This window comes from Calonectris borealis, chromosome 7 (genome assembly GCF_964195595.1).
Source record: "Calonectris borealis chromosome 7, bCalBor7.hap1.2, whole genome shotgun sequence".
In the NCBI taxonomy this organism is placed as follows: Eukaryota; Metazoa; Chordata; class Aves; order Procellariiformes; family Procellariidae; genus Calonectris; species Calonectris borealis.
Genome location: NC_134318.1, coordinates 31,936,926 through 31,964,737, shown reverse-complemented (window position 1 = coordinate 31,964,737; position 27,812 = coordinate 31,936,926). Strand labels below are relative to the sequence as shown.

The 27,812-nt window shown below is 38.7% G+C and overlaps 1 protein-coding gene across 1 annotated transcript in view; it reads left to right on the top strand.

Moving 5' to 3' along the window:
* Nucleotides 1-27,812, top strand: part of LOC142084374 (VPS10 domain-containing receptor SorCS1-like) — a 309,600-nt gene that overhangs the window by 173,067 nt on the left and 108,721 nt on the right. The window contains exon 4 of the mRNA XM_075154993.1: nucleotides 18,167-18,325. Coding sequence (XP_075011094.1) covers nucleotides 18,167-18,325 — 159 coding nt within the window. The remainder of the gene's footprint in view (nucleotides 1-18,166; nucleotides 18,326-27,812) is intronic.

Here is a 27,812-nt window from a genome sequence, read left to right as displayed (position 1 = left end):
GATTTAGCAAGATCAGCTACACAGCTAGGAAGGTCATTTTAAAGTACCCACCATCGTCTATTCCTTTTAAAAAAACCTGAAACGAGAGTAGGTTTTTATGCCCCTCCTCATATGCTGTATTTTAAGTAGAAAGATAAGTTCTGTTATAGCAATATTCATACATAAATCCAGCAATGCTTTGCCCTGGTTTGGTTCTAGTAGCTGTTATAGAAGGGTATTAACTATAATGTCTGTTGTGCAAGAAAGCCTCCTTGCAAGCTCCACAGCTGTGTGATTGCTAAAAGCTTTAGTCACACTATTAAAAAGCCAAGGAGGAATATAGATTGAACTTTCCATCAGGATGTCTCTGGAGACACAGACAGGTGACATTCAGTCTTAAAGAAGGCTCTATTTGGAGGTGATAACATTAAAGCCTATAACTGGCTGAGGTACTTCTGCAAAATCAGTGCTCTTAAAAAAAATGGAACCTACTTTTGTTCTCATTGATGAAAGAAGCTATGCACTGGGTGATGAAGATAGAAAGGTATAGCCTCAGTTGGTTCAACCTCTAATAATGCCATTAACTTCAAATCATGCTCTATTAGCCTCAGTAGGCTTTTGCACCAGCTGAAGTTCTCTTTTAAAAATTGATTTTCTGTCTGTATTGGACTAATTGATCATGCCTGCCATGGTGGAATTTGAAGACAAACCAAGAATGCTGATCCTTTGCTTTAGACACTGTAAATGTAGATTAGACCATGAATTGAAGGTACGGTAGTAACAAAATCCCATCAGATTAATGTATCATATTAATTTTGTCACTTTTATTTAAAAGCTTTGAGGAAATGACTTGTTTTAGAAGAGGACAAATTGCATGGTAAGAAAAGGGAAAGATGAGGGTCAAGAAGGAGAAACATCATCAACTCTGGAACGAAGTAGTGGTAGGATAAGAGCACCTTACTTTCTACATTGTCATCTGTCTTGGATGTCATATGGTATGTGCAGGGAGGGAAATGAGGCATGGGGCATCATTTCCTCATGAATATTTTATCCCTCATGCTCTTTCAATATCTCAATATGACCCAGGTACCTGTGTCTGAATAGGCTCAGGAAGTCATCTCTGTGAAAAACGGCTATACTGAGTCTTTGTCAGTTGAACAACGGTACCCTTGCTTAATGTGAGTTGCTTAGATATCACAGGTGGTCTGTGACACTGTAGTTCTGTTTGAGACCCAGCATTAGAGTAACCAGAGAGTAATAGCAGAATTGAAAAATTTAACACAGTAGCTACTTAGATGCATATGTGAAAGACCTTTTAAGAGTGTTACAGAGTGACTCTACATAGTAATTCAACCTTTATACCAAAATGGTAATGAAAAAAAGTGTTTTGTGTTATTGCTTAACAGACTGCACTGAATTCCCTTAACAAAAACCAATACAGAACGTAAAGAGAATTATTTATCAGTGGAGGTGGAATTCTTTTCGGCACATTCGGTATGGATAATTTGAGTTCATCAACTGCAGCAACAAAAATAAAAAGCCAAGCTAACAACTTGGAAGCAGATGCTAATTCCCCAATTGTTCATGCAACATGGAACATAATTTGAAGTGATTATGAAATTAATGCATTAATACAAAAAATGCTTTGGAGAGATAAATGTACATAAAAAGAACTAGCTGTAGACATAATCGGTGAAGCTGTGCTTTATTCTCAGTCAGAGGGAAAAATTAAAACTAAACTAAGGAGGAATTTTAAAGAACATTTCAGAGTTACCATTTAAGAAACCAAAATGAAACAAAGCACAGAGCTTCAACAAAGCCAACGCATAGAGACTGCTTTGGAATTAAAAGGTACAGAAAGTGTCACGTCATATATTTGGGAAAGGAGCACTTGCTTATGTGAGTAAGAAAGAATTTCCAGCTGTATGAGCACATATCCTGGATAAAGATGACTCAAAGCCTGGAGGCAGGTAAATGGTAGAACAGAACTGTATACTATGAATCTGAAGAGACTTTATACTCAACGGTGAGAACGGGAAAATTAACAGACAAGGTTGGGAGACTCTCTGCTGTCTTTGGTGTTTTCTCCTCTAAGTGTATGCGTGTCTCCTGTACTGTAGTTAGCAGAGAAAGAACCTACCCTCCACTGTCCTCATTCACAGCCCAGAGTCTAAGCTTACCTTTCCTGCATTGCACCAACTTTATTTGTAGAATCTTTGATTTTTCTGTACCAGTCTTTTGAAATCAACTTCAATGGCACAGGAGGACAGGCTCAACACGCTGCTTGAAATGTTTGGTCTGGTTTATTGAACCTATTTGTTAAAATTACAGGGGATTTTGTTGCTCACTCTCACCACTGCTGGAGAACTCACCACCAAGTAGTTTCTTTCTGGTTTTCCTCCCCACCTTGTTTTGATGACCATCATAGGGTAGAATAATTATCCTGATTCACACCCTCAAGTCAAGAGACTTCATTCATGCTGAATTCCTGTCCCTGCACTCATTTTTTTCTGTCTCCTCACCTAAAAATCGAGAAGTAGCAAAATCAGGTGTACCATGCCAAAGTTTATATTGATCCAGCAAATGCATGCTCAACTATTATCATCATCTATTGCGTAGATGTGTGTTGAAAGATAGATAATTACTTGAAAGCAATTCCATTTAAATCTAGTCAAAAAAATATCACTAAGAACCATTAGATTGTATAGCCATCTCCCAAGAGAAAAGAGGTGTAACTCTCAGCGCAGGAATTGTGGTGCCAACTCTCATGAATTTGTCAGGAGTCTTATGAAGAGTTGTCAGCTGGTAGAATCAACTTTAAATTGTAAATAATTTGAATTTTTGTTAAAATAAAATTTCTAGACCTCAGAGTTCCACAGAAAAGCTTTAAGAAGTAATGTAAACATTACCTAATGAAACCTCCTTTCCTCACCCCAAGAACAGCCAAAAGGTAAACAAAAATCATAAATTAAATGAGGTTTTTATTAATGACTCTTTGGAGCCAGATTCTTTTTTTTTTCAGGTAGTTAAGTTTGAAAATACTGTCTGAGTCTTTATAAAATATATGAGCAAAATAAATGAAAAAAATCCTTCCACTAGCTGAAAATTGGCATTTATTTTTGCAGACAATTTAGTAAACTTACTGGTTTTTTACTGTATTTAAGTTTTCATTTTCTTTCACATAGGTTCCCTACAATTTCAGGGAAAAAGAAAAGTCTGAAATGTGAATTACTTTTTTCCAAAATATTGATAACTATTGTGAAAAACTGTGCTTTTACTTCCCCCTCACCACCCAGAACAGGTATCTTGGGGAACAACTGAATACTCCAAGTTCTATCTTGTTATACTTTCTATTAAGGTTATACTTTCTTACTTTCAGAACACGAAAGCAGCAGACGCTAAAGGATCTGATACTTGCCTCAGACAGGTATAATGTCACCAGCTGCAGTGAAGTCAGTCCCAAGAATTTTGCCAGTTAGGGCAAAACAGGTGAAGAAAAATAGCAGTTTCTTACCAACCCTATCTGATTCAAACAGCTACTATTCAAAGTTATTACTGGGTTCCAGTGGTTCATAAGCACCAGCCCCCACCTGAGAACCAATGGGCTGGTTTAAGTGCTTTGGGTAAAATCAGCCATGTTTATTGAACAGTTTCAGCTGGTGGATTTTAGGTGAAACAAGATGAGAGCATTTGTAAGGAATGGAGAGAGGAGAACCTTGTGCAGCGAGATGGAGATGAGCAGGTACAGATAATAATGTCCTTGGGACCAGCAAGGCACCTCTGCCCACAGTCTGAGGTGCATGTAGCTTTGTGATGTTCCCTTCCCCTTGTTTCTTCACTTTGGGTATGCTACAAAACACAGGCAAGAGTAAGAGCCTCTGAAATATTAAACAGCGCAGTGCCACACAGGTGCCAGGGCTGGCCAGAGGCAAGTGGCATGGCTTGAAACACTTGGCTATGAAACAAAGTGTTTAGTGAATTGACCATCTGTCCAAGCTTGGCATAACTGTGATATAGCAGAGACCATCAGCAGACCATCAACATTGCTATTTAAAATTGTTTACTATGTTAACGTTTTTTTTAAATTCATGGCTGCAATTTGTCACCGTTCCCATCTTCTTTCTCACTTTTCTGAAATATCCCTGACACAAAGAAATGGATTCCACACTGTAATGGAGTTGCAGGTAGTAGAGGCAGGATGAAGGTCAGGTAGATCTGAAACAGATACTTGAGCAACCTGATCTAGTGAAAGATGTCCCTGCCCAGGGTAGGGGGGTTGGACTAGATGATCTTTAAAGGTCCCTTCCAACTCAAACCATTCCATGATTCTGTGATCTCTAGTTATCATTGCATGCACTGACATAACACTGGGGGTGCAAGAGGTCTCTGTGCCAAAAACTTTGGGGTAAGACCATGGTCTTGTTGCCTCTTGTGGCAGCATTAGAGTGTAATGTTCCTCCCTCCTACCTTTCCCAATTGTTCTCGTTTGTGGAAGGCCAAGAGAGAGTAGGAGATAATTTATTCTTCATCTGTTTTAAGGGCTGAAAAGTGTACAATTTCCTTACCAGTCAGTCCATTTATTCTCATTCCAGTAGCCAGTCTGGTATTACTGTTCCTCTGATTGCACCTCCTTTTCCATGCATCTTCCTTCCTACCATAATAGTTGTGTCTGGGTGAGTCTGAGTCTTTCTTGTGGCATAATCATCCTTAATATAGCATTCTTTATAGAGCATGTATATATGTCTTGGGATAGAGACTGACTGAAGACAATGAACTACCCGAGAAGAAAGCCTTACTGTGGGGGGCGGGGTATGAAAGAGGCATAACTAGGGGAAATGGAAAAATAGGACATAAAAGATGAGTATCATGAGAAGCTTCCTTTATAAAGAGCTTTATTTAGTTTGGAGTAGTCTCCCTTGTAGGCTTGATAAAAGATTCATGCAAAGATTTGAGAGTTCATGAGGCCTAATAAAAATAAACAGACCAGAAATTCCTGAAATTATAAATCTCTCAGGCCAGGTAAATTCCTGATTCCCTGTAGCTGGGGGTTGAAACCAATTGAGCAGCTGTCTGGCCATCAACTCATTCATCTTCACATGTATTAGAGATTTTTCCTGCCCCAGGCTATCCCTGTTTATACCCCGATAATGGGGTACACCCCACCGTCTATATGCAGTGAACACGTGTCTATAAACTTTACAACTCAGGGTGTATCAGTCACCCATGTTGTTAGGCTGTTTTCAGTGCCTTTCAGGATTAAGTTCAAAGCACTTGAAGTTCAAGTACATTTTAGGGATATCGCAAGAAATAGCAAGGAAGATCATGCGGATTGTAAGTTTATCACTAACTTGCTCTTCAGGGGAAAATTGCTCCCTTAGTGTCCCTCTTTTCCCTGACCCTTTTGTAGCTCTCCTTAGGTTACCATACTTTTAGGCCAAGAGTCTCCTCTTGCTTTGATTAGGATTAATGACCCTTAAGGCCCGGTATCTGGGGCTGGAAGATGCTATTGTTTGTAATACGCTTACAGTGCAAGTGGCTTCTTTCTTTTTGTGCCATTGATTGATTAGTGGAGTTTGTCCAAGTAATTTTCCCTCTTGATATGTGCACTTTCCTTCTCTACCACAAAGTTGGTATGAAGATTAACTAATTAATCTCATGAGATTCTTTAATGAAAGGAATGCCTTACTGAGCAACAGAACAAAGTACAGGCAATATGTATGAACACAACTCATTCCAGATCTCTGCAAAGCTGCAGTTTCTTTTCTCCTCTGAGCAAGTAAGACTGTAGGACTGTCTCAGCTTAAAAGAACTTTTTTTCCCTGTTCAGTACGATGCAGAACATCTGTTGCAAAAGAACAGATGATTAAGAATTGAAACGAGATTGCACTGTCCAAAATAAAGTACCTATAGTACTGTAGCTTTCCTGATTTTTTTGTCTTTGTTTCTTTATTTTTTCTCAAAATATAATAATAAAATACAATCATTGTTATGAGCTGGATTTTATTCCAGAATGGAAGTTTCTACTGTATTTTACTTAAGTTTTAAGGAATAGATTTTCAAGCTGTTTTCAGTGATAAAAATTTTTATGTCACATGTATGTAAAAGAAGAGACAGCAGTGTGTAATGATAATGAAACAGGAAGAGGAAAATTTGATTCCATGTCAGGCTACTAAATTAGATCCACACGGGCTGTGGAATGAAGACATAAGAATCTAGAATTTGATTTGAGGGAGATTTGAAAAACCGAGAAGCTTAATCTTTTCATGCTCTTTCCCCCAGAACTGATTGCTCCAGACCTAATGTTTATGCGTGTGATTAGGAGCTGAGCCTGACGAATTCTATTTTCAGCACTGCTACAGGATCACGGCGGGTGAAACTAACCTTGGTGCTTTGGGCTCATACAGCATTTCTAGCTTCCAAAGTTCTTGCTAAGTTACGATGGACCTGTAAGTTAAAAGGAATGTAAAATTGAAGGTGGTATTCTTTGTTGTAAAACTGACATTATAACCCCAGATATTTAAAATTAACACTGAATGGAAACTAAACAGTTTCAGATTGGATAGGCCCAAAGAGTTTGTGGAATCTCCATCTTTGAAGGTATTTAAATATTGACAGGACAAGGTCCTGAAAATGTATCTGTACCTTTGAAGCTGGCTCAGTATGAAGCAGGAGTTTGGAGTAAAAGACCTCAAGAGGTTTTTACCTACCTAAATTAAATAAAGTAAATAATAAATTAAATAATTTAAACTATAAATCACTTTATAATTCTAGATAAAGCAAAAGCTCTGAAACATCCTGCAGTAATCTGTTGTTATATTAATGAAAGGTTTTCTTTATTGTTTTTAGTATTACATTTCTATTTTTGCATAAGGATGACGCAAATAAGACTTTGTTTCCTTTTTTACAGTCCTCATTAAGACACTAGGAGCATTAACTCAAGTAAGGACAAAATGTAGAATCTTTATTTTCATTTAATTCTTGAGTAATGGAAATGGAAGCTGCACTTTAAAAACCTAAGATTTAAAAAGTGATGCTCATCTTCAGGGACTCCTTTCTCCCCCATCTCGTCTTTTTTCCTCCTTTAGTTAAAAGTTATTACCTCAAAACAAAGGCATATATTTTAAAAATTCACCCTAGCTGCTGGGATTGCAGCTTACGCTTGGGAAGTTGACGGTTGATGTTTCTCTCTGTTCACAGTCCAGCCCACAAGCAGTGACTCAGCAGCACACAAAAAACCTGAAGATGTGGCAACTTCTTCACCTTTAATGAAAAAAGTAGTAGTTGAATCTTTTTAGGTCTGGTCCAAGGTGAGGCACTTTTGAGAATGGGGCTTCTGCCAAAGCTCAGCCACAGAGAGAAAAGGCTGTAGGTAGCAACCTGTCCACTTGATGAATGTCCCCACGCCGATGAGCTGCGAGTAATGAACTGGGCTGTGTGTGGGTGCACTGCCCTCTTTTGGCTTTTGATAGAAACAGGATCAGTCCCATCCCAATTGGTGCTTCAGATGTTTTCTGAACTGAAGTTCAGAGTAAGGAGTGGTTGTTATTGTATGCTGTTCTCTCTTAGGAAAAATCCCCCCCGCACCTCTGGACTTTCTTTATATCTCCATTCATATTAAGCAGGATTAGTGGAGAGAGCAACTGAATCACATCTGCACCTACGTCTCAGCCTCATGTTTGCTTTTCATGAGTCTATATCACTTTGACCCAACCCTATACCTGGGACTTTGGTGGTATGAAAGATAATGTGGAGAAACCACATTAAACTGGGATTAGTCAAAGTAGAGAAAGCTGAGCAACAATAAAAGCAATTGTTCATTAATACAGTTAATACATTAATACTGATTTGGGTTTGCTATGTTCAAGATAGAGAAGGTCTCTAGTACTTACTCACTGGCATTCAGACAACAGTCACATATTAATGAAAATCTATTGTTGTGTACCGTGCTTCAAAAAGAAACATTGAAAAGACAGCTGGCTATTAAGATTGTGACTATCACTGAAAATCATAACAGTAGTTGTAATTCTGGAAGTGTTCCTAAACACGAAAAAAGAAGTTTTTGTTTAATTTGAATGTTTAGCTATTGAGAAAATTAAAGCTTTTTCTTTTTAATTTATTACAAAATATTAATTATTTCAGTCAATATGGGAAGGGGAAACAGTGAGCTGCAATGACCTTTTGTTCATCTGGAACAATCAGAAATAAGTTTTTTAAAGCTCACAGATATTAGTCAAAAACTTTTTACAAATTTTTAAAACAAGTCCATTAAAAAACATCTGGAAAGGACTCCAAATATTGTGCTCAACCAAAAATGGGCTAGAGACAAAAAGCGCAGGATTAGACATTTTATAATATAAATGTTAAAGGCCATATTTTTCTTAAATCCCATAAGAGAAGGAAGACATCATGTTCAGCCAAGGTAGCCAATCAATGATCTTATTCAGTGCATAGGGTAACTGGACTGCTCTAGTTTCTAGAAATGTAATTTTAAAACATTGTGTTTGCTGAGACAGCTGGTGGTGTTTTCCATTCGATGCATAGAGGAGTATTCTTTAAAAACAGATGAAATGTCTTTTCTTGTTATTTGTTTTTTTCTGGTTAGCATATGTGTGTGGTGGGGTTCAGTGGCTTCTCAATGCTCTTTGCTTAGCCACTTATAAGCACATGCCGTAAAAATGAGTAAAATCTCTCATACTTTTAGTATTCTAAAACCTTTAAATGGAACACTTTGTGCAGAAGAGCTACTGACATTTCATGTATTTTGTGATAACTTCCACAAGTAGATGCATGCTATTTTCTGGCTATGTGTAAAACAGGGAGGCAGGCATATTCCTAAGGTAAAAATTTCTTCCAAATTTCTCCTCTTTTTTTTGAGATTGTTTTGGACTTTCACTAAATAATGGTATTATTCCGTATAACTGAAGAGGCAATCAGCAGATTTTTGGAGGTGACTGTTTATGCCCCTTTCTGATAAGGGGGAGTTATGCAGTGTTTCTTTTATTTTTGTAAGTTGTTGTTGATACATACATTCACTTTTTGTGTCTGGTAAAACAACCCCAGATGATTCCCATAGATAATAATAGAACTTTCATTGACTGCTTGCTTTTGTGGTCACTTTTGGCCTATAATGAACTTTTTTACTAATACAGAGCAGGTAAATGGACTCTTTTTTCCAGCCACTAGCCAGCTTTTTATTTCAAACCACATTCATCAAGATGCCAAATGCAATTCTTAACAATTATTCTACTAGGAACACTGTACAATCCCAGCTTTCAAAAATACTGGCAGGTGATAATTTTTCTCTCTTAAAAGATAGTCCTTTGCCATCAAGTATTCTGCTGACAAGAGATTGTCTTATCGCTCAATGAGCACTAAATCTTTCATGTGTGTAAACAAGATGAATTCACCATCTGAACCTTTCACCACATCATTTCTCTTACCTTTAAACAGGCAAGATTTGAGGAAGATGGTAGTATCCTACCAGTTATGGACCTCCTGTGGGTTCTGGGGGAAATGATGCTAGAGTTTCCACTGTCCAGATCTGGATTGAGTCTGAACCTGAATTACACTGTCTAGCAATCATGAGTATAGTTTTATTTGGGGGAGACTTGGAGTATGTTACCCTCCATATCAGCAAAGTGCAGACTGATTTAATGAGTTTGGGTTTTGAGTCTTTGTATGAATAAGAACCTTTTTATTCTTAAGTCACTGAGTTATAGTTGCAAAACTTGTCCACAGACCTTTTCCTTGTATTAAAGTGGTCATTTCTACTTATTTCTGAGACCATTCCAAACCAGGTCATCATTCAAAGGCAATATTTTTTTTTTTTTCAGTGTTGAAAGTGTAATTCTGTCACTGAAGTCTTTTCTTTCCCTACAAAATTACTGCACTTTCTCAGTTAACAGGAACTTCTGGCAATAAAACACTTCACAGTGCCTTGATTGAATTATTGATGTATTATTTTAATGGTGTCTTAATGAAATTGCTCAGCAACTAACCTTGTCTTTTAGTTGGCGTTAGAGACAGCTTCAAAACTGTCAGCTCTAGCTCATTTTGTGTTTTCATATAGGTGCTAATACTGTTAGCCAATTTATTTAAAGCAGAGACTTGGGCCAAATTTTGGTGGCATTACTCATGAGTGCAGTTCTACAGCAGTTGATGTTAGCCGATGAGTAAAGCTTGTTAAACATCGCAAAGGCTTCAGTCTCCTCTTTCTCGGCTAATATCCAAGTAAATGCTTGAGTTATTTCTTTTTGGTAATTTTGTCCCTAATCTATTTGCTCTTTCAGCAACTTGCTGCTTCCAGCAACTCAGTCCTGTAAAAGGAGTTGGTCTAATTTGCTTTTACAGTAGTGTTGCATTTATTTCAAAATGTCATGGCCAAAGCAGTTCCTTTCTTCAGCTTGTTTCATTTTATTTCTTATTCTAGGTCTTGAAAAAGCTTAAGCAATGAGCACTAGTTCGATTAGTTAAAAGCAGGGCACATTGCTTGAAATGCATGTGTGAATTGCTGAATCTGGAGAATCAGGATCTCTCTTTACACAATCTTCATGCCTTTTAAATGGCAATCCAAATTCAGAAGTGGTATGTAAAGTGGCAGAAATTACATTTCATTGTGCGGGGACTCCATAGCACTGATGCTCTGGCAATCAGTTACCGTGTAAAAAAACTACACCCCGCATCCCTCTAAAATTACATAACTGGCATGCAAAGAAGCTGGAAAAATTGCAAATATTGAGAGAATTTAAGTAAGGAATGCTCTGCTTTTGTTAAGAGTAGGACATTTCTGTTCTTCTTTGCTGATTTCCTCTTTTGCTGTACTTCACTCTTATGTGTTCCTGTGAGAAATGTGACTTATTCCATGTAGGTCACCGGTGTTGGGTCTATGCATGAAGCATGTAATAGGTGAGGAAGGTGAAGGTTCTTTCAGTAGATTTGACCTGATTTGCATTTCATCCCTATTTCTGGTGAGGTGATATAACTCAGATCTGTGATACATCAGAAGTGAATGAAAGAACATGTGAATCTATAAAATATATATATTTTTTTTCATACTGTTCTATTTCACTGATACTATGCTCTTTCCTACAAAATGTTAGAGAAAAGTTGGTCCAAGTGGAGATATGAGGGGCTAAAATAAAAGACTGAGAGCTGTTCTGGACTTGTTTTGTCTAAGCCACTGAATCTAGCATTGAGAGCAGTTGTATAAGGGTCACGATTCCATCTGTAGAAGCAAAATCAGAATCCTCTTGCAAAGCGTTCCTGGGTTTCTTTGTGAGGATGGCAAAAATCCACATAATTGTCAAGGGCAATCTACCATCAGCAGAGTTAGCACCAAAAAGGGGTGAAAAAAGCACGGACTGTTTAAGATCTATAAATTATGTTTTGTGTTCATTTGTCACATTTTGTGTTCATTTGCTTCTAGGAAAAGCAAAGCAAATTTCTCCCTTTTCAGGGGGTGGATGATTAATGGATGCCTTGCATTTGGTTGCAAAAGCCTGTGTCAACTATTGACTTTTTTTACAGAGAAAAAACCCAATCTGTCTGTAGCATCAGGAAGTGCAGCGTGTGCTTGCTGTGTCTGGTGTGAATAAGCAGATTCCGATCATTGCTGAGCACTGATCTGAACAGAGAGCAATTACTTTTGCTGGGGAGAAGTAGAGCCTTGGCTTATCCTCACTCTTCATTTTTGTTTAACATAAGACAACAATAAACCAGACCAGAGGCACTCTAATGTTGGTCTCCCTTTACTAAGGGCTTTTGCTGCACGTGAGAGGCAGATATGTATGCCTCTTTTTACTCCTGTGTTAATAGCTTTATTTTGTAATGCTGGAATCAGAGGTAGTTTAAAAACTGTCAAGACAAAAAATGATGGGCCCGATTCTTCACATAAGAAGTTGCTAGATCAGCCCACCCAAGTTGATAATGTTGTTATTGTTTATCATTTTCATTCACTCTCCAGTGACGTAAGTAAGGACAGCCATGCTAAATCAGACTGAATCTTAACCAATCCCACTCTCTGTTGAGAGGGAAGTGTCAGATTAGGGCAAGTATATAATTGCATTTTCCTATATATTTTGCCAGAATTCAGCAATTTGTGGTTCAGATTCCTGAGCCAACAGTGATATTTTTGAATTGATGGATTTTTTTTTTTTCTCCAGGAACGTTATCTGTTCATTTTTCCTATTCATATAAATTTTTGACATCTACAACAAACTATAGCAAGGAGTTTCATGGTTTAACCAGGCAAAAAATCATAGAATCTTATAATAGTTTGGGTTGGAAGGACATGTAAAGGTCATCTAGTCCAACCCCCCTGCCATGGGCAGGGACATCTTCACTACATCAGGTTGCTGAGAGCCCTGTCCAACCTGACCTTGAAAGTTTCCAGGGATGAGGCATCCGCCACCTCTCTGGGCAACCTGTTCCAGTGTTTCACCACCCTCATAGTGAAAAAGTTCTTCCTTATATCTAGTCTGAATCTACCCTCTTTTAGTTTAAAACCATTCCCCCTTGTCCTGTTGCAACAGGCCCTGCTAAAAAATTTGCTGCCGTCTTTCTTATAAGCCCCCTTTAAGTATTGAAAGGCTGCAATAAGGTCTCCCCGAAGCCTTCTCTTCTCCAGGCTGAATAACCCCAACTCTCTCAGCCTTTACTCATAGGAGAGGCGTTCCATCGCCCTGACTATTTTTGTGGCCCTGCTCTGGACCCGCTCCAACAGGTCTATGTCTTTCTTGTGCTGAGGGCTCCAGAGGTGGACGCAGTACTGCAGGTGGGATCTCACCAGGGCAGAGTAGAGGGGCAGAATCACCTCCCTTGACCTGCTGGCCACGCTGCTTTTGATGCAGCCCAGGTTGGCTTTCTGGGCTGCAAATGCACGTTGCCGATTCATGTCCAGCTTTTCATCCCCCAGTACCCCCAAGTCCTTCTCAACAGGGCTGTTCTCAGTCCCTTCATTCCCCAGCCTGTATTGATACCAAGGGGTTTTCCTGACCCACGTGGAAGACCTTGCACTTGACCTTGTTGGTCAAGCACATGAGGTTCACTTCTCGAGCTTGTCCAAGTCCCTTTGGATGACATTCTGTCCCTCAGGCATGTCAACCGCACAACTCGGCTTGGTGTCTTCTGCAAACTTGCTGAGGGTGCACTTAATCCCACTGTCTACATCGTTGATGAAGATGTTAAACAGTACCAGTCTCAATATGGACCCCTGCGGGACACCACTTGTCACTGATCTCCATCTGGACATTGAGCCATTGACCACTACCCTCTGGATGCGATCATCCAATCAATTCCTCATCCACTGAATAGTCTACCCATCAAATCCATATCTCTCCAATTTAGAGAGAAGGACGTTGTGGCGGACCGTGTCAAAGGCCTTATGGAACTCCAGATAGAAGACATCCGTAGCTCTTCCCTTGTCATGGCCTCACCTGTGTTTTGTATCTCACTCTTGATAATTTCATCTGATGCTCATGAGTTTTGTATTATGACAGAGTGAATAATTGTTCTCTAAGCATTTCCAGGCCATTCATAGTTTTGTAGACTTTGGTCAAATTGCCTCTCATTTATCTCTTTTGGTAGTTGAATAGTTCATTTATTTGCTGCTTGTATGAAAAAATGTTTCATAGTTTTCATCAATCACCCTTATGTCTATTCTGTGCTTTATACTATAGTCCCTTTTTTTTAAGATGGAGAATGAGAATAGCACCCAGTGTTAAAGTTGTGGGAACACTTTACAGTGGCCTAATAGCATTATTTGTTATGCTGTTTAACTCTTTCCTAATAATTCCTACTGCTATAATTGAGGTTTTTTGATAGGATCTGAGGACTGAGCTTCTATTTTCACAGACCTCTTCACTGAACCCCCCCGAATCCTTTCCTGAAAGGAATTATCTACTCAGAGCCTATTGTTCTGACTGTTATGCTGGGATTGCTTTTCTCCATCTGTTTTTTTTTTTTTCATACAACATCACTGAATTTCACCTGTCATTTTACTGCTCAGATACTCAGTATTGCGAAATCCTTTTACAGATCTTCATAGCTGGCTTTTGTTTTCATCATTCTGAATACGTTACTGCAATCAGCAAACTTTGTCATCTATCTTTCCTTCCTTCTTTCCAAATCATTAATGAATAAATTGAACAGCACAAAGCATTGGCAAAATTCCAAATGAACATTCTCTCCATTGTGAAAATTGGAAGATTTTTCCCTAACCTTTGATGCTGATCTTCTAACCATAAATTAATCTATGGAAAGGCCTTTTATCCTATGACAATTTCAGATCCTTAGGCAAGGGAACCCCTCAAAAATCCTATTAGACTTCATCAGCTAGGTTGTCTTTCCCTACAGGCTCCAAGAACCTGGATAGATTTAAGGTGCGATTTTCATGTGCAAAAGTCATGTTGATTCCTCAGTGATGTCCAGAATATACTTGTCCAGAAACCAGTGTTAGCTGGGAAAACAGTAATATGTTGTATTAGGCACTGTAGAAACAGAGCAAGAAGATTGCTCCTTTGAGGAGCTCACATTTAAGGAAATCCAGCTTGCTTTCTACAGTGAAGTCAGAAATTATAAAAATAGTTTCTTTCTAATCTCTTACTTTAGATATTCTTAGATATTAAAGTTTATGACTTCTAAACTTAGATTCACTTTGTTATTGTTGCTGGTCTTATTTTCCATGCTTTTCCTTTTCAACACATCTGTGTCCACTTTTATTTTCTGTATAAGCAACTGCATCAAGTCAGTGGGTAACAGACTACTTCAAAGCAGAAATTGGCTTCATTTATTTCAAAGAAAATTCTAAAATGTATTTATTCTGTATTTCATATGCTGCAACAACAAAAACATTAAAATTAATTGTACTTTATCTCCTTTCTCATTTATGCTTCAGGCAACTTAGGCAATAAAACTAAGCTATGTGGCTGCAACTACATTAGCATGTAGTGCAGCTCAGTGGAAGTGGGTTTGTAGAATGAAATGGTTGATGTTGAGGTGACATCTATCTGCAATACGGGCATTTTGGAGGCAGAAGTCTGACTTTAGAGTAGTGCTAACCTGATACTCTGAGCTAAATGTCCAGTAGTGGTTGGAGCACATTAGATGCTCTCCTGAAATGTATATTCTGGTTTAGTTTCCTTCAAAGGGAATTCAGTTCCTGTGCTCTGAGATCACTGTGGTAAGAGCCAGAATGTAGTATGTAGGGATTTGCTATAGAGATTTCCCCCCAAAATTTGGGGGTTTCATTTCAGAAGCACACTCCTGGTCTGATCTGAAAGGTTCACATAGATACACACAGCATTTCCCTCTCATTTTGACAGGTTTTTCATACAGGTATCAATTTCTGCTTCTTATCCAATAAATGCTATCTTTTGGTCTTGTAACTCTGATTATTTACACGCAGATATGTTGTAATTAAATTTGCTTTTCTTATCTTGTAAGAAACATGGTGTTCTGACTGTGATATGAGTGATGACTGCTTAGTCAACTCTACCTTGTTTTGTTTTATGGCATCTGTGCAAAGTGATTGACAATGCAGGGTACAACAATGGAGTCGGCAATGCTGTCCCAGCACTGAAAGTTGGTCTCATAGTTAACAATCTGACTAGTGGCTAGAGAGTCAACCGTCAACTCCCTCGCCTGTCTCCAACTCTCTCTATGCCCTTGCATAAATTTGCAGCAGTTCTGCACAGCTCCGCCACATCTAAGATACTACTGCTATTGGCATATGTAGCAAAGCTGATGTGTCCTGAAACACTTCATATGTACAGAATGGCTGGTTGTCGCAATGCAACAGCTAAGGCTTCTGGAGACCGTAGATACCTGGAAACACAGTAGTAATAGCCCAGGGTGGTAGTTAGCAGATTAAAGCCAAAGTCAGCAGTGCTGGCAAGTCTGCTTAGGCACTTAACTTTTATTGATTGAATGAGGAATTAGGTGCTTCAGTGCCTCAACAGTTTGTCCCTCATTTCCCTTTCTAAGAAATGGAGATAAGAGCACTTTCACACTTCAAAAGAGTGGCCTGACAGAAAATGTGTTAAGGCAGTGATGTGCTTGGATGTGACAGTGATGAGGTCAGATGAGTTCCTTGTGCAGGTAGGAGGAAATATGTGAGACTAGAGTGGATCTTGATTAACAACTTGCCTTAGAGGCACAATCCAAAGTCAATGACAAGACTCTTATTAACTTCAGGGAGCTCGGATCAAGCCCATTGATTTGTGCTTATTTCTGCTCTAGTTGTTGTAGTCCAAATTAATGCTGTGCTGTGATATTTTCAAATACCAACATAAACAAAATCCACTCAAGAAGGAAGTCCTAAAAATAGGAAAATCATAATGCTTGAATCACAGTACTGAATTGATAAATGTTAACCATAGGAACATTGTCCCAGAAATTAGTCTGGTAAGAAAAAAGAACCGACTGATAAACATCACAATTAGTATTTGGCTTCAGAAGCTGGACAGGCTACGTAGTGACAGTAGATGATCTATATATTGACATTTTGATTATTAATGTTTTCTGTGTAGCTTCTATCATGCAATCTTCTGTTTAGAAGTCACATCAATGTGACTTGATATGCTTGATGTATTTGAAAGAGTTAAATGAAAATAAGAATGTTTGATTCTAATAATGCATGTTTTCATCACAAGATTTCAAATGTAAATCAGAGATACAAAAGGGGACTGTACCTTTATGCTACAATGGAAACATTACCCTATTTTATGTTAGAGATACCGTGTGGTAACGTAACTGTTCTGCGATCACTCAGGTTATTAAAGTTCAGGGATTTTGAAGAACCCCAAACTTCCAAGTCACAGGCCAAATTGTTATGCTACCAAGGGGTTTTCTAGTGATAGATAAAAACCTCTGGCAGTTACCCAATAATGAAGGACATTTCCTGTGTAGATTATATGTCTATTTACACCTTCACATACAAATAGTTCTTTAGCATCTGGTGTCTATCAAAACTTACGGCGCCTCATAGGTAGTGAGCTAAGTTAGCTATAACTCCACCTGCCTAAATGAAAGAAAGAGAAGGAAATGGAGTGTGTGATATTTGCAATGCCCAAACCCAGACAGGAGTTTGCTCTGAGAAATGCCAGGTGTGGATCCTTTCATTTCAAGCTTGTCTAAGAACAGATCAATGTTTGCCATTTGCAAAGCAACAGCAGCACTAGTACTTAGCAGAAAAAAAAAAAAAGGTAATGATTCAAGGCTTTAATACCTTCCCAGGCAAATATTCTTCAGAACTTTTCATGTTTGTCATTCATGGTGCCTCATTTCCATTCCTTAGGGGTATTACTTTGTTGCTTGCTGAAATACTGGAATGATCTCTTTCTACTGCTCAAACCTATATATTCTCTCATGCAGAGACACATGAGAGGAGTATCTCATTATTCTCTCTGATTCATAGCAATGCAGACCAATTAATACCACAGTTAATAGGGAGAAGTAGCTACTACAACTGCAAGCTGTATATCTTCTGTCACTCCTGAACTAACACTCTCGGACAAAGCTAGGAAGCAACTTTACTATGCGGAGATTATTTTTGATACACTACCAAATCTTTAATTCACAGTACCATAGAAACTGGAGATGGAAAGAACCCAACACGTTATCAAATATGTTCTCCTGCCAAAGCAAGATTGCTTGTTGCAGACAGCAAGGTTATAACATTTCAGGCAATGAAACTGTCATCTTCTCTCAAAATTCTGCCAGAGTCTAACAAACCTCACCGTTAGAGAACACTCTGTGAGTGTGTCTCTCCTCTCTCTCTGTCTCTTTTTTTTTCTTAACACCTAACTTTTTGTCTGCCACTCCAATAGATCATTCACGAAGACCCTAGCAGCCCACTCTGGCTGTCTGGTAACTTAGTAAGTTTGCACTCTGGTGTTCCAAATTTCAGGTTTGATTTTTCAAATAACCTAAGCATAGGTTATCATTTAGGTCTGTTTTTACTAGTGGTAAAGTCATTCTGCCTATTTGATCATATGTTATGTGTTTATATACACAGCTGAAATATACTGTTTTCCTTAGTGAAAGATTGGCTATGCTTAGTTTTGACATTACATTGAACCATTTTGAAATAGACATATTTAATAAGATTATCTGAAGTTCCTAGCTGCTTACTTATTTTTCCATCTGACTCCTCTTCACCACTGTATTTTCATCTTTCCCTTCCATATAGATTATGCTGCTGACTGATCCAGAAGTTGAGAGCAGCTTATTAATCAGTTCTGATGAAGGGGCCACCTATCAAAAATACCGTCTGAACTTCTACATCCACAGTCTGCTCTTCCACCCCAAGCAGGAAGATTGGATCTTAGCATACAGCCAAGATCAGAAGGTAAGAATCGTTGGCAGCGTTTTGCTTTTTTTGCTTAGGCAGAACCTAGGGTTTCCCCATCTCTCTACGTAACTGCTGCAGAGCATTCAGGACAGCCTTTGGGGTGATACCAGGACAGTCTTTGGAAATACCAAACTGGCACTTCCAAGCACGAAACATGGAGTAAGCCTCAATGTAAAGGGCAAAGTAAAGGACATGGGCACCTACTGTGTTCTTGGGCCCTAGCCATCTATGACTGACCTGGCAGCCTGCATTTATTCATCAGTCCTTTTGGCAATATCATGTGACAGGCAATGCGCAGAGAAGACAGCTAGGATCCTTCACGCTAGGAATAACAACCTCTAATGAGGCTTTTTGTCCTCTTATTTAACAATTTTCTTGCTCCAGCCTAACACCAGCTCCAAGAACAGTATAAGACACTCCTTGTTCCTATCTGGTTGGCATATTTTCAAGTAGCCTTTGATTTTTTAAGAGAAAAGTAGTGGTGAATCAATTTCCCTTGAAGTCCAGTTCCTTCAGTATGGGTAATCCATCAGCCGAATAAATATGCTGTGAGATTTGCCTTGATTTTTTGCTGCCCAACTTGAGACAACAAATTGGGATGTGATTGTAAGAGACCTCATTGTTAGAACTTTTTGAAAATCAGGCACATCAATACTCACAAGTCAGTCATCTTCCAGTGAAGGACTTTATAGAGCTCAATCTGTTTAGTTTACCAAAAAGCAGACTGAAGGGAAACTATATTGTTGTGCATAAATATCTCCATGGGGGAAGACAAAACCGATAAGTAAGCATTTTGATCTAGCAAAAAAAACTTCTAACAAGAACTGATGGCTAGGAGTCAATGGCAGAGAAACTCAACTGTGAAGAAACTAGCCATTGGAGTAAACTGCTCTGAGAAATGGCGGATTTCATATCCTGACATTTTGATGTTTTTGAATAAAACTGGAAAAAGACCGAAACAATTTGCTGAGCTCCCAACAGGGGTAAAAGAGTGAAATATCTTTGCATCTAGTATATAAGACTTCATACAAAGTAATTTAGTGGTCTTTTTTTGTTTTACATATGATGAATCTATGAGAATCTGAATCTAATCAATAATCAAAGTATTGGCTGAATTGTTCAGGTTATACATTAATGTAAATATCAAAAAATATGTAATGTAAATGTCATAAAAGTTTGAATTATATGATGTTTTCCATCTGTGTATTTGAATTCATTTTACAAAGATGAAACAACTAATTTTCCTTTAGTCTAAATTAAGCTTGTTGTTACTATTACTGTAAGCCTGAGAAAATAAAGGCATAAGGAAGCTAAATAAGTAGCTAAGGTCACAAAATGGTCTTTTGGGAATTTTTGGTATAGAAGTTCAGTCCTGTGCTTTAAACTCAAAACCAGTATCCTTCCAGGACTGTAGCTTCATATCCTTCCCAACTATGAGAAATGCATCTTGCCTGCCTAATTCTTCCTGTAGAGTCAGTTGCATGCAATGTTTTTCACTCATCCCTCTCACAGCATTTTGTAGAGTGTACTGTGGTTATAATCTGTTCAGAGGAAGGTGCAGATTAAATTATTTCTGGGTGTTCAGTATGTAATTAGACAAGGTCAAAATGTTTCCTTTCCCTTGTGGCTATTGAATTCTCTGGATTGATATGAAACTGAACAGAATCTGTTCTCTGCTGTCTTGTAGGACCCATTGGAATGAAAGTTACTGTGCTTTAGTAACAGGAAATTTATTACATGAGGATCAATGAAACTTTCAGTGGTAAATTTGTCAAATAAAAGTAGGATATAGTAGAAAATTAATTTCAGCTGTTGTGGTATTCAGCCTGGTCAGGAAATAATTCTGAATTAGAGTCCATACAGCTGATGATCATCTAATTTATGGTAGATGGCTACCAGCAAGTATATTTTCACTATTCCATAGGAAACTCCCACTTTTCTTCTACAGAATCCTAAAAAACAATCTGGATATAAGAACAAAGGGCCCTTTTGTGCGTTAACCTGAATTTATGGGGTTGGTGTCGGAGTTGTGTGTATGGGGTGTTTTGGGTGACAGGCTGTATAGGCTGTATGGTAAAATTTTTTTGTGTTACGGCATTGATTAGCAAATTGGATAACTGTTTGTAATTCAATACTGTAGTTGCAAGAGAAAAATCAGATAACACAAGGTCTGTAGATCTGTACAAATTAACTCTAAAATAGAATTTTAAAAATACTCTGTATGGATATGAGTCACAGGCCTGGTTTCTACTTTAAAGCCTAATGGATACATTTTCCGACTTCAACAAGCTTTGGCCAAGAACGGTAGAGGGTAACCAACAGGCAAAGAGTATTAATCAGCTTGGACTAAATTAATGTAACTCAAACTAAGGATCAAGTTCAGCCTGTGGCTAAGTGTAAATGACTCCCATTGGTTTCATGCTTGTATATCCAAAGGCAGAATTTTCTCAGAGTAATTAAGAGGTCCTGCAGGTATTTAGATAATTACAGTGGGAGCTGTGGGGTAGTTTGGAACAAATGACACTGCCGTTTGCTATTTTGCAATCTCGTGCTAAGGCCGTATTTAAGTAAAGAGAACCCATTACTCCTTGGATTCCAGGCACTGTGTGCACACTGCCTAAGAGTCACCCAAGGAAGCAAGGGAAACGTATCTGCATGGTAAGGAATTTACATTTTGATATCACTGACTTTGATGTCACTGACTGAAGAGGCTGTGAAGGTTTTGTTGATGGGGGCCGTAAGGAGTAAGTTGGATTTTGACCAATTAGGATTGTTGCAGTCATTTAATTTTGCTGTTGACAGTCAGGGGGGAGGTGAGAAACAACTGGAAAACACGTTTACATCCTTCTAGCAAGCCACATCATTGTTGCCATCCATTTGCATCTTGTCATTGCAGCAGGGGGGACAAGGAGAATCAGGTGGTGAATAGAGCAAGAGCTGGAGAGACAGGAATCACATTGGGTCTGGACTGTTTTGGCTCTCGGAAGTTGTCCATCCAATTCAGGACTGATGAGGGCAAAGCCAACAGGTAGTGCATGCCTTTCATTGCTCAGTTGTAATGAACAGGAAATGGGTCACACAGCATCATCCCACAGTCTCTTCACAGCCCACTGAGTCTATCGCTATGATAAGTACTACAGATCTTTTTTTATTTGGTTGAATAGGGATTTACTCAATGGTAGGGAAATCTGTGTTAGCTGAAATCATTTTATGTCTCAGTTTCTTGGGTGTTGTGTGTGGGTGAATGTGTTTAATTACTGGGGTTCAGCTGACGAGCAATATCTCATTAAGCTTCAGTGACTCGGTTGCTTTCGTTCACATATCTCTCCCGTGTGTTTCTGCCTTGGGCAGCAGCCTTGAATTACCACTGCTGACAGACCAGTCCCTTATTCAGTCATGACGTTTTCCTGCCAGTCTTGAGAAAAAAAGAGCAGCAAACCATCTGCCGTCTGCACTAATTGCTTCATGATTGCATTCATTGTTCTGGCTGAAAGTACAGTTGTTACGTGGCTGATTCTTACCACGTAATTGCAGAACTACTGCATACTTCTCCATTTTCTGCGTAAGAGGAGTTACAAATCAGGAGGAAACTTCAGACCCAGTAAATCATTGCTTGTGAGGCAAAAGCTTGTTGGAGGTCTTGTACGTATGAGCTCTTGTGGGTTTAATCAGCTTGCTTGTACGTTGAGGGGCTGTATTTTATAGGAGTATTGCTTATGCATTACTATGTAATCTTCAAAAGTGGTTTGCTGTGTAATCAGAGGGTGGGATGTAAGAGCCTCTACTTCATGTGGAGACATCTTCTGCTATTCAGATGGGTCAGACACACAGAGGAATGGTTAGTAATCAGCCATGAATAACAGAGCTATTTGGAGAGACGAAATACAGGTGAAATTGGGAAACACAAGTGAGATGGGCGAAATGCAGGATTGTAATTGCCCAGCTCAGGAATAAACGTGCAAAGGCACTCAAGCGCTGAAAGGCAGCAACAGAGGCTGAAAAAGCAGGTTTAAAATGGAGTTGTTGTTGCTTCTCCTCTCTTATCTTAAATGAACTCTTGAAAAGCAAGGCACCTCAGACTAAAGGAGCTCTGTCAACATAGCACTAGTAAATGAAGAGGTTTACATTTCCTTTTTTTTTCTTATTTTTTTCATTTTTGCCTTTTCCAAATATCTGATTCCATCTGTCTGTCTTTATTTACTGTGTGTGTGACATTGGAGATCAATGAGTTAGGGACTAATACTTGGCTGAATTTTAGCAAATCAGGATTCTGTTGCTTGTGGGACAACATATCTTCTGTCATCACACCATGTCATCTTCTTCGGTTTCCTACAGTAAAGGAGGTCCATTCCTCATGCATTCAAGTGGAACAGAAAGGTGTTCATATATCAGGGATGTCAGAGGAACCCCTCAGAATAGAGATAAGGATGCATATGGCCACAGGATGTCTGTGTGAGAGAACAGGCCAACTCTTAAAAGTACCTTCAGCCCCATCTATCCGCGTGTTTGGTCTAATGCTTCTGTCTGACAGTAGAGTATCTGCCATAGATGTAGCCAGTATTCACTCTTCAAGATGTGATGGACTATTTTGGACTCATTTTATGATTCTAAAACCTTTAATTTCACTGCATTAGGATCTAACTTTGAGGGTGACTCTGCTTGGAAAGGGTCAGAACAGGGACCTCAAGAGGTTCCTTTCAATCTAAATTATTCTGTTTCTATTTACACCCTCTCAATTTTAGTGGTAACAGTCACTGCCTACATAGACCAGAGAAAGGAGAATAAAATCCAGATTTATTTTATCAAAAATTGCATCATAGTTCTTTAAAAAATTGCTGTTAACATCAAGTGACATCATTTTGGGGTGGTTTTTTTTTCCACACTGCTGACAACATTTAGAGGACTGTTCACTTGGGCTAATGTTACCTGAGGGAGGCTAATCCCATCTAAAATTAATGGAGAGGAAAAAAGCTTCTCTAGAGTGGTAAGCATTAGCCACTTTGAATCATCCTCTGGAAAAGCCTATCTCTTTTGACAGACTACAGACAAAACCAGGGAGCTAGTTTGCATAAAGCTAACATTAGCCTATGTGAATAACTCCCCCTTTCCCTACGGCATTACTCCTGCAGCAATCCACACTATTTGTGTTAATATTTAGGGCACCACTAGTCAACCAGCCAGTTTTCCAGCAGACTTGATTCTTTTTGACGCATATTGTTGAAGATGAAAAGTAGTAAGGAATTTGCATGTTAAAAGGTGTTTGTCCCAGGCTTTGCAACGTCTCACTTTCTGCACGGTCTTAGATATCCTTTCTGGGTTACCAGCACCTATGCCAGGGATGGAAAGAGCCTTCCGCACAAAGGCCTTATGAATGCTAACCATTATTTTTAAGACTTCCCATGTGGTTATGTTTCTAAGCAAGCAATCAGTCATGCACAGAAACATTCACGTTTGTAGCTAGGGCTGTGCACGCCATTTGTGTGAAGACCTTAAGCAGAGACACCTGTCAGGCATCCTAATAACACATCTTGCACACAATTCTTTTGTTATCTCTAGGCAAACTGATCAGCATTTGGTGGCAACCAGCATACTGAAAATGAACAAGGGACTCCAAAACTATTCATCTGGCTGTTATTTTATTAGAAGTTTTCCTCCTTTCTCCTCATACAGTCAATTCCTCAGCATTGTCTCAGCAAGAAGAATAGCGATGTCAGATTGTATCTTTTTTTTTCAATTGGCCTTAAGCCAAGTGTACCAACTATGTTGTAAAATATGCTTTCCTAGTGTACCCATCAGTCTTTTACACACCTCACTAAGCATAATGTACTGGGGTAACAATTTAAAATAAAGAATGGAGTTAAAAGCGGGAGGAATTTCTAACATTCTTTCCTCCCCTAATAAATAATAAAAAAGAAAAAGAAAAAAAATCAACTAGCAGAGTGGCAGCCTGGCAGTCCGGAGAGGAAGATACATTTCTGGTCCAGGAGTGTGATCAGTGAAACAGAAGGAAAGTCTCTTGAGCAATAATCACCGCGCTCTTTACCACTGACTCACTCATCTTTAGGCAAATCAATATGTCCTTGCTTATCCATCTGTGTAAGCATCAGCCCTCTGTACCCCCAGAGAACTTGTTCTTTTCCTGCTTTAGGATCCCTGGATGTATACTTATAACTATGGGTAGATCTGTTGTTTTTCTGCAAGATTTTCTGTGCTGTACATAACACCAGTTTTCCTACTTCCATGAAAAAATTACTTTTTTCCTTTCCATCAGAGTTGGACAGTACACTGGATTAGGAGTAAAGAAATGTACTGCATATCACTAGGTCTGCCACTGATCTCTGTGATGTTGAGCAACTCCCTTCACTTTTTAAACAAAAATGCATTTATTTAATGCAGGTATTTAAGCAGTTATGAACCTACCTAGTAAATTTACAACACAACAGAAAGCAAGTGCAGGATACCCTGTTACCTGTTACAGAGATGGTATTTTTTAACAGAGAAGGGAATTAACCTTGAGGACAACATACTAAGTGGAGTGGTAAATTCATCGTCCCTTGGAATTGAGATTGGATGTCTTTCCAAATGATACAATCTAGTTCAGTCATCAGCTGTTGGCCTGAATAATTCTCTCTACTGCTTGAGTTAGTGGTAAAGATTCTGCAGCATCTGTTAGGAGGAGAATAGACTGATGATACTAGTGGTTCCTTCTGGCTTTAAAATATATATGCTGGGCAGATTCCTTTAAATATCTGCTGGCAAAAATGTGTTTCCTGACACTTTTTTAGCACATGAGTTGAATGCACTGGAGACATCATACTAACACAGTTGCTTGCAAACTGCCACAAAACCAGAACACCAGCTGATGTGGCTCATCTGAGAATGTGTACGGAGTTATTGAGGGATACGTAGGAATAAAGCTGAGGGTCATCTCCAGGGTGCTTTGGTCTGATGAACATGCACAAAAGAAATTGATGTGTTGAAACCATGCTGACCAAGTCTACATGACAGCGGTGTGTGGTTCATCAGCAAAAGCAGCCACTGGTATTTGAATGGGCTGTGAAGCAGTATCACTTTATCACTCTGATGTGTTTCCATCAGCATTCAATAAACACCAGTTATTGGGTATCTTTATTGATGGCTTCTGCATGGCATGATTAATGCATTGCTGCAACTTAAAGTGTTCAAAGTCTATGCAGTGTCCTATGAACTTTATTGCTTCAGGGGTATTTAAGCATCTTAACACTGGAACCTACAATTAGATCAGAAACCAGGGAAGCAACTGAGTATCAACCCTGTAGCCCATTTTTGTATCCTGGATCATGAGTCTTATGTTCTATTCTAGGAAGGAAGTACCATGCACGATTTCAGATTATTTGTTTATACAAAACATACTGTTCTATTAAATTCACTGGAATTTCTCTTCAATGGAAGAGAAAAGCCTAGTCCATGGCTTTTCTAAATGAAGAATAGTGTGATTCAGGAAATAGCAGCATACCTCCCAGCCTTTGACTGCTCTGAAGAAGAAATGCCTTGTGCAGTAATTTCTTTAAATTTAATGTACTTTGTTTGATACCAAAGTAAGCTGCACCGGATGCATGTTGGGAACATGTGTGCATCAAAGTCCCTGTTCATTCTTTCTCACTGTTTGAGATGTCTGTAGTGCCACTGTGGAAACTTCTTTCCTACTGTGATAATTTTTCATCCAGCAGGTAGATCTAAGGGCATAAGGGCCTGAAAGATCATAAAGGACTACTGTATATACCTATATAAACATGTTCAATTTTACCTGATGCACTAACCCCACCCTTTTCTGCAGACTGCATAGAGAGCAGAAGAAATGCAAGAGAGGCTTAAATTGAAGTAGTACATCACCGAATTGAAGCAATCCATGTGATGTCTATCCTATTGCTCTTTGCTTTCCTGAAGGTTTTAGATTAGTTCTTAATAGGATCTTTCACAGTTGAATAACATTTGAATAATGCCCCTATGAACAATGAGAATAACGACTGAAACTTTTCAGAAGACTAGAATTTCTTCAAATACACCTGCGGTGGTAGTAAAGTACAATTTATCAACAATAAACTTATTCAATATAAATGAAAGGGGATAAGAAGAAGGGCTTGCCTGCATTTATTTCAAATTACATTGTTGCGTCTTCAGAAAGAGTTGTCTTTATCCAGTTTGACTCCGTTATGTTTATAGTTAAAGCTAAACTGTGCTTTTCAAATGTTGTATTCTTTGGTGAAATTGAGATAAATTTAAAAAAAAATGATACTGAAGATGAGGAAAAAGTGATCTCTAAAAATCTTTATATGGTTTGTCAGTACAAAATCTGTGATTTAGGTGCACTGGTGTTTTGGGGATTTTTGTGTGTGAATAATTTCTGTTTGAAGGGGTGAGGGTGAAACACCACGAACAGGGTTAGTTTTAATCATCTCTTAGAAACACCAGGAAGTGTAAGAGGCAAGAAGTCAGCGTATGTGAAGAAACTATCAGGAGGATTGACCAGTAGCAACCTTCTCAGGGAATTAGAGGTGAATTTGAATCAAACCCAGTGCTTTCGAAGATGTTCTGAGCTAGTTTTCCAGTTGCATGTGTTTTTTTAGGTCAATACTGTAGTGTAGGTTGAGTTGCTTTGGTCTGATCTGTGTCCAGGAAGAATAAGTGGAGCTTTCGTGGAAACTAGAGGTAAGAGAAAGAGAGCTTTTTCTTTTGTGAATATAAGAATACCAAAGTTGGTAAGTCCAATCAACAAATAAACGTAGACTCCATGCTGTATTCCATGATAACTTGTTTAGGGGAAATTTATTAAATAAAAGAAGAATAACGGGAACTACTAGCTTGCTCAAAGTATTTTGCTCATGACACTTCCAGCATGCAATTTAAATCACCCTTTCTTTAGCCAGATTCTGAATTTCCATGCGCATAATGTTTTTTGCATGAGATGAAATCAGTGCATAAAATTGAATATCCTCGTTGGCATAGGAATCACATGGAACTACCACGATTCAAGATCAGTATGTGAAGAAGCATCAGAACCAAATATTTAATCAGAATATCCAATTAGTTTAAATGCTGAATGATGAATCATCATGGGCACTCTGGGTCAGTCATATTTGCAGCAATTTGTATAGGTGTTAAAATGAAACTGAAGCTACGAGGGACTCCACACGTGACAGAAAGCTTTGGCTGGGAAAATTAATCTCTTGAGAACAGAAGGGGTGATGGTAGGTCTTGACTAGTATAATGACCCTTCAAATGGCATGCTATCAGAATTGGTGGGTCATTCAGATTCTCGGTAGTTGGTATGTGTAACCTTGCTTTCTAAGTCAGATGTTAAATGAGGAAATGTTTGTTTGTCTTCTTGGATGATTACTGTTAGTGTAAGTTTTTGGTATGGTGTGTTTGATGAGTATGCTGGTAGCAGAGTTATCCACTGGCTCTGGGGAGCACAGAGGTTGTTGGAATTGGGGAGGAATGGGGA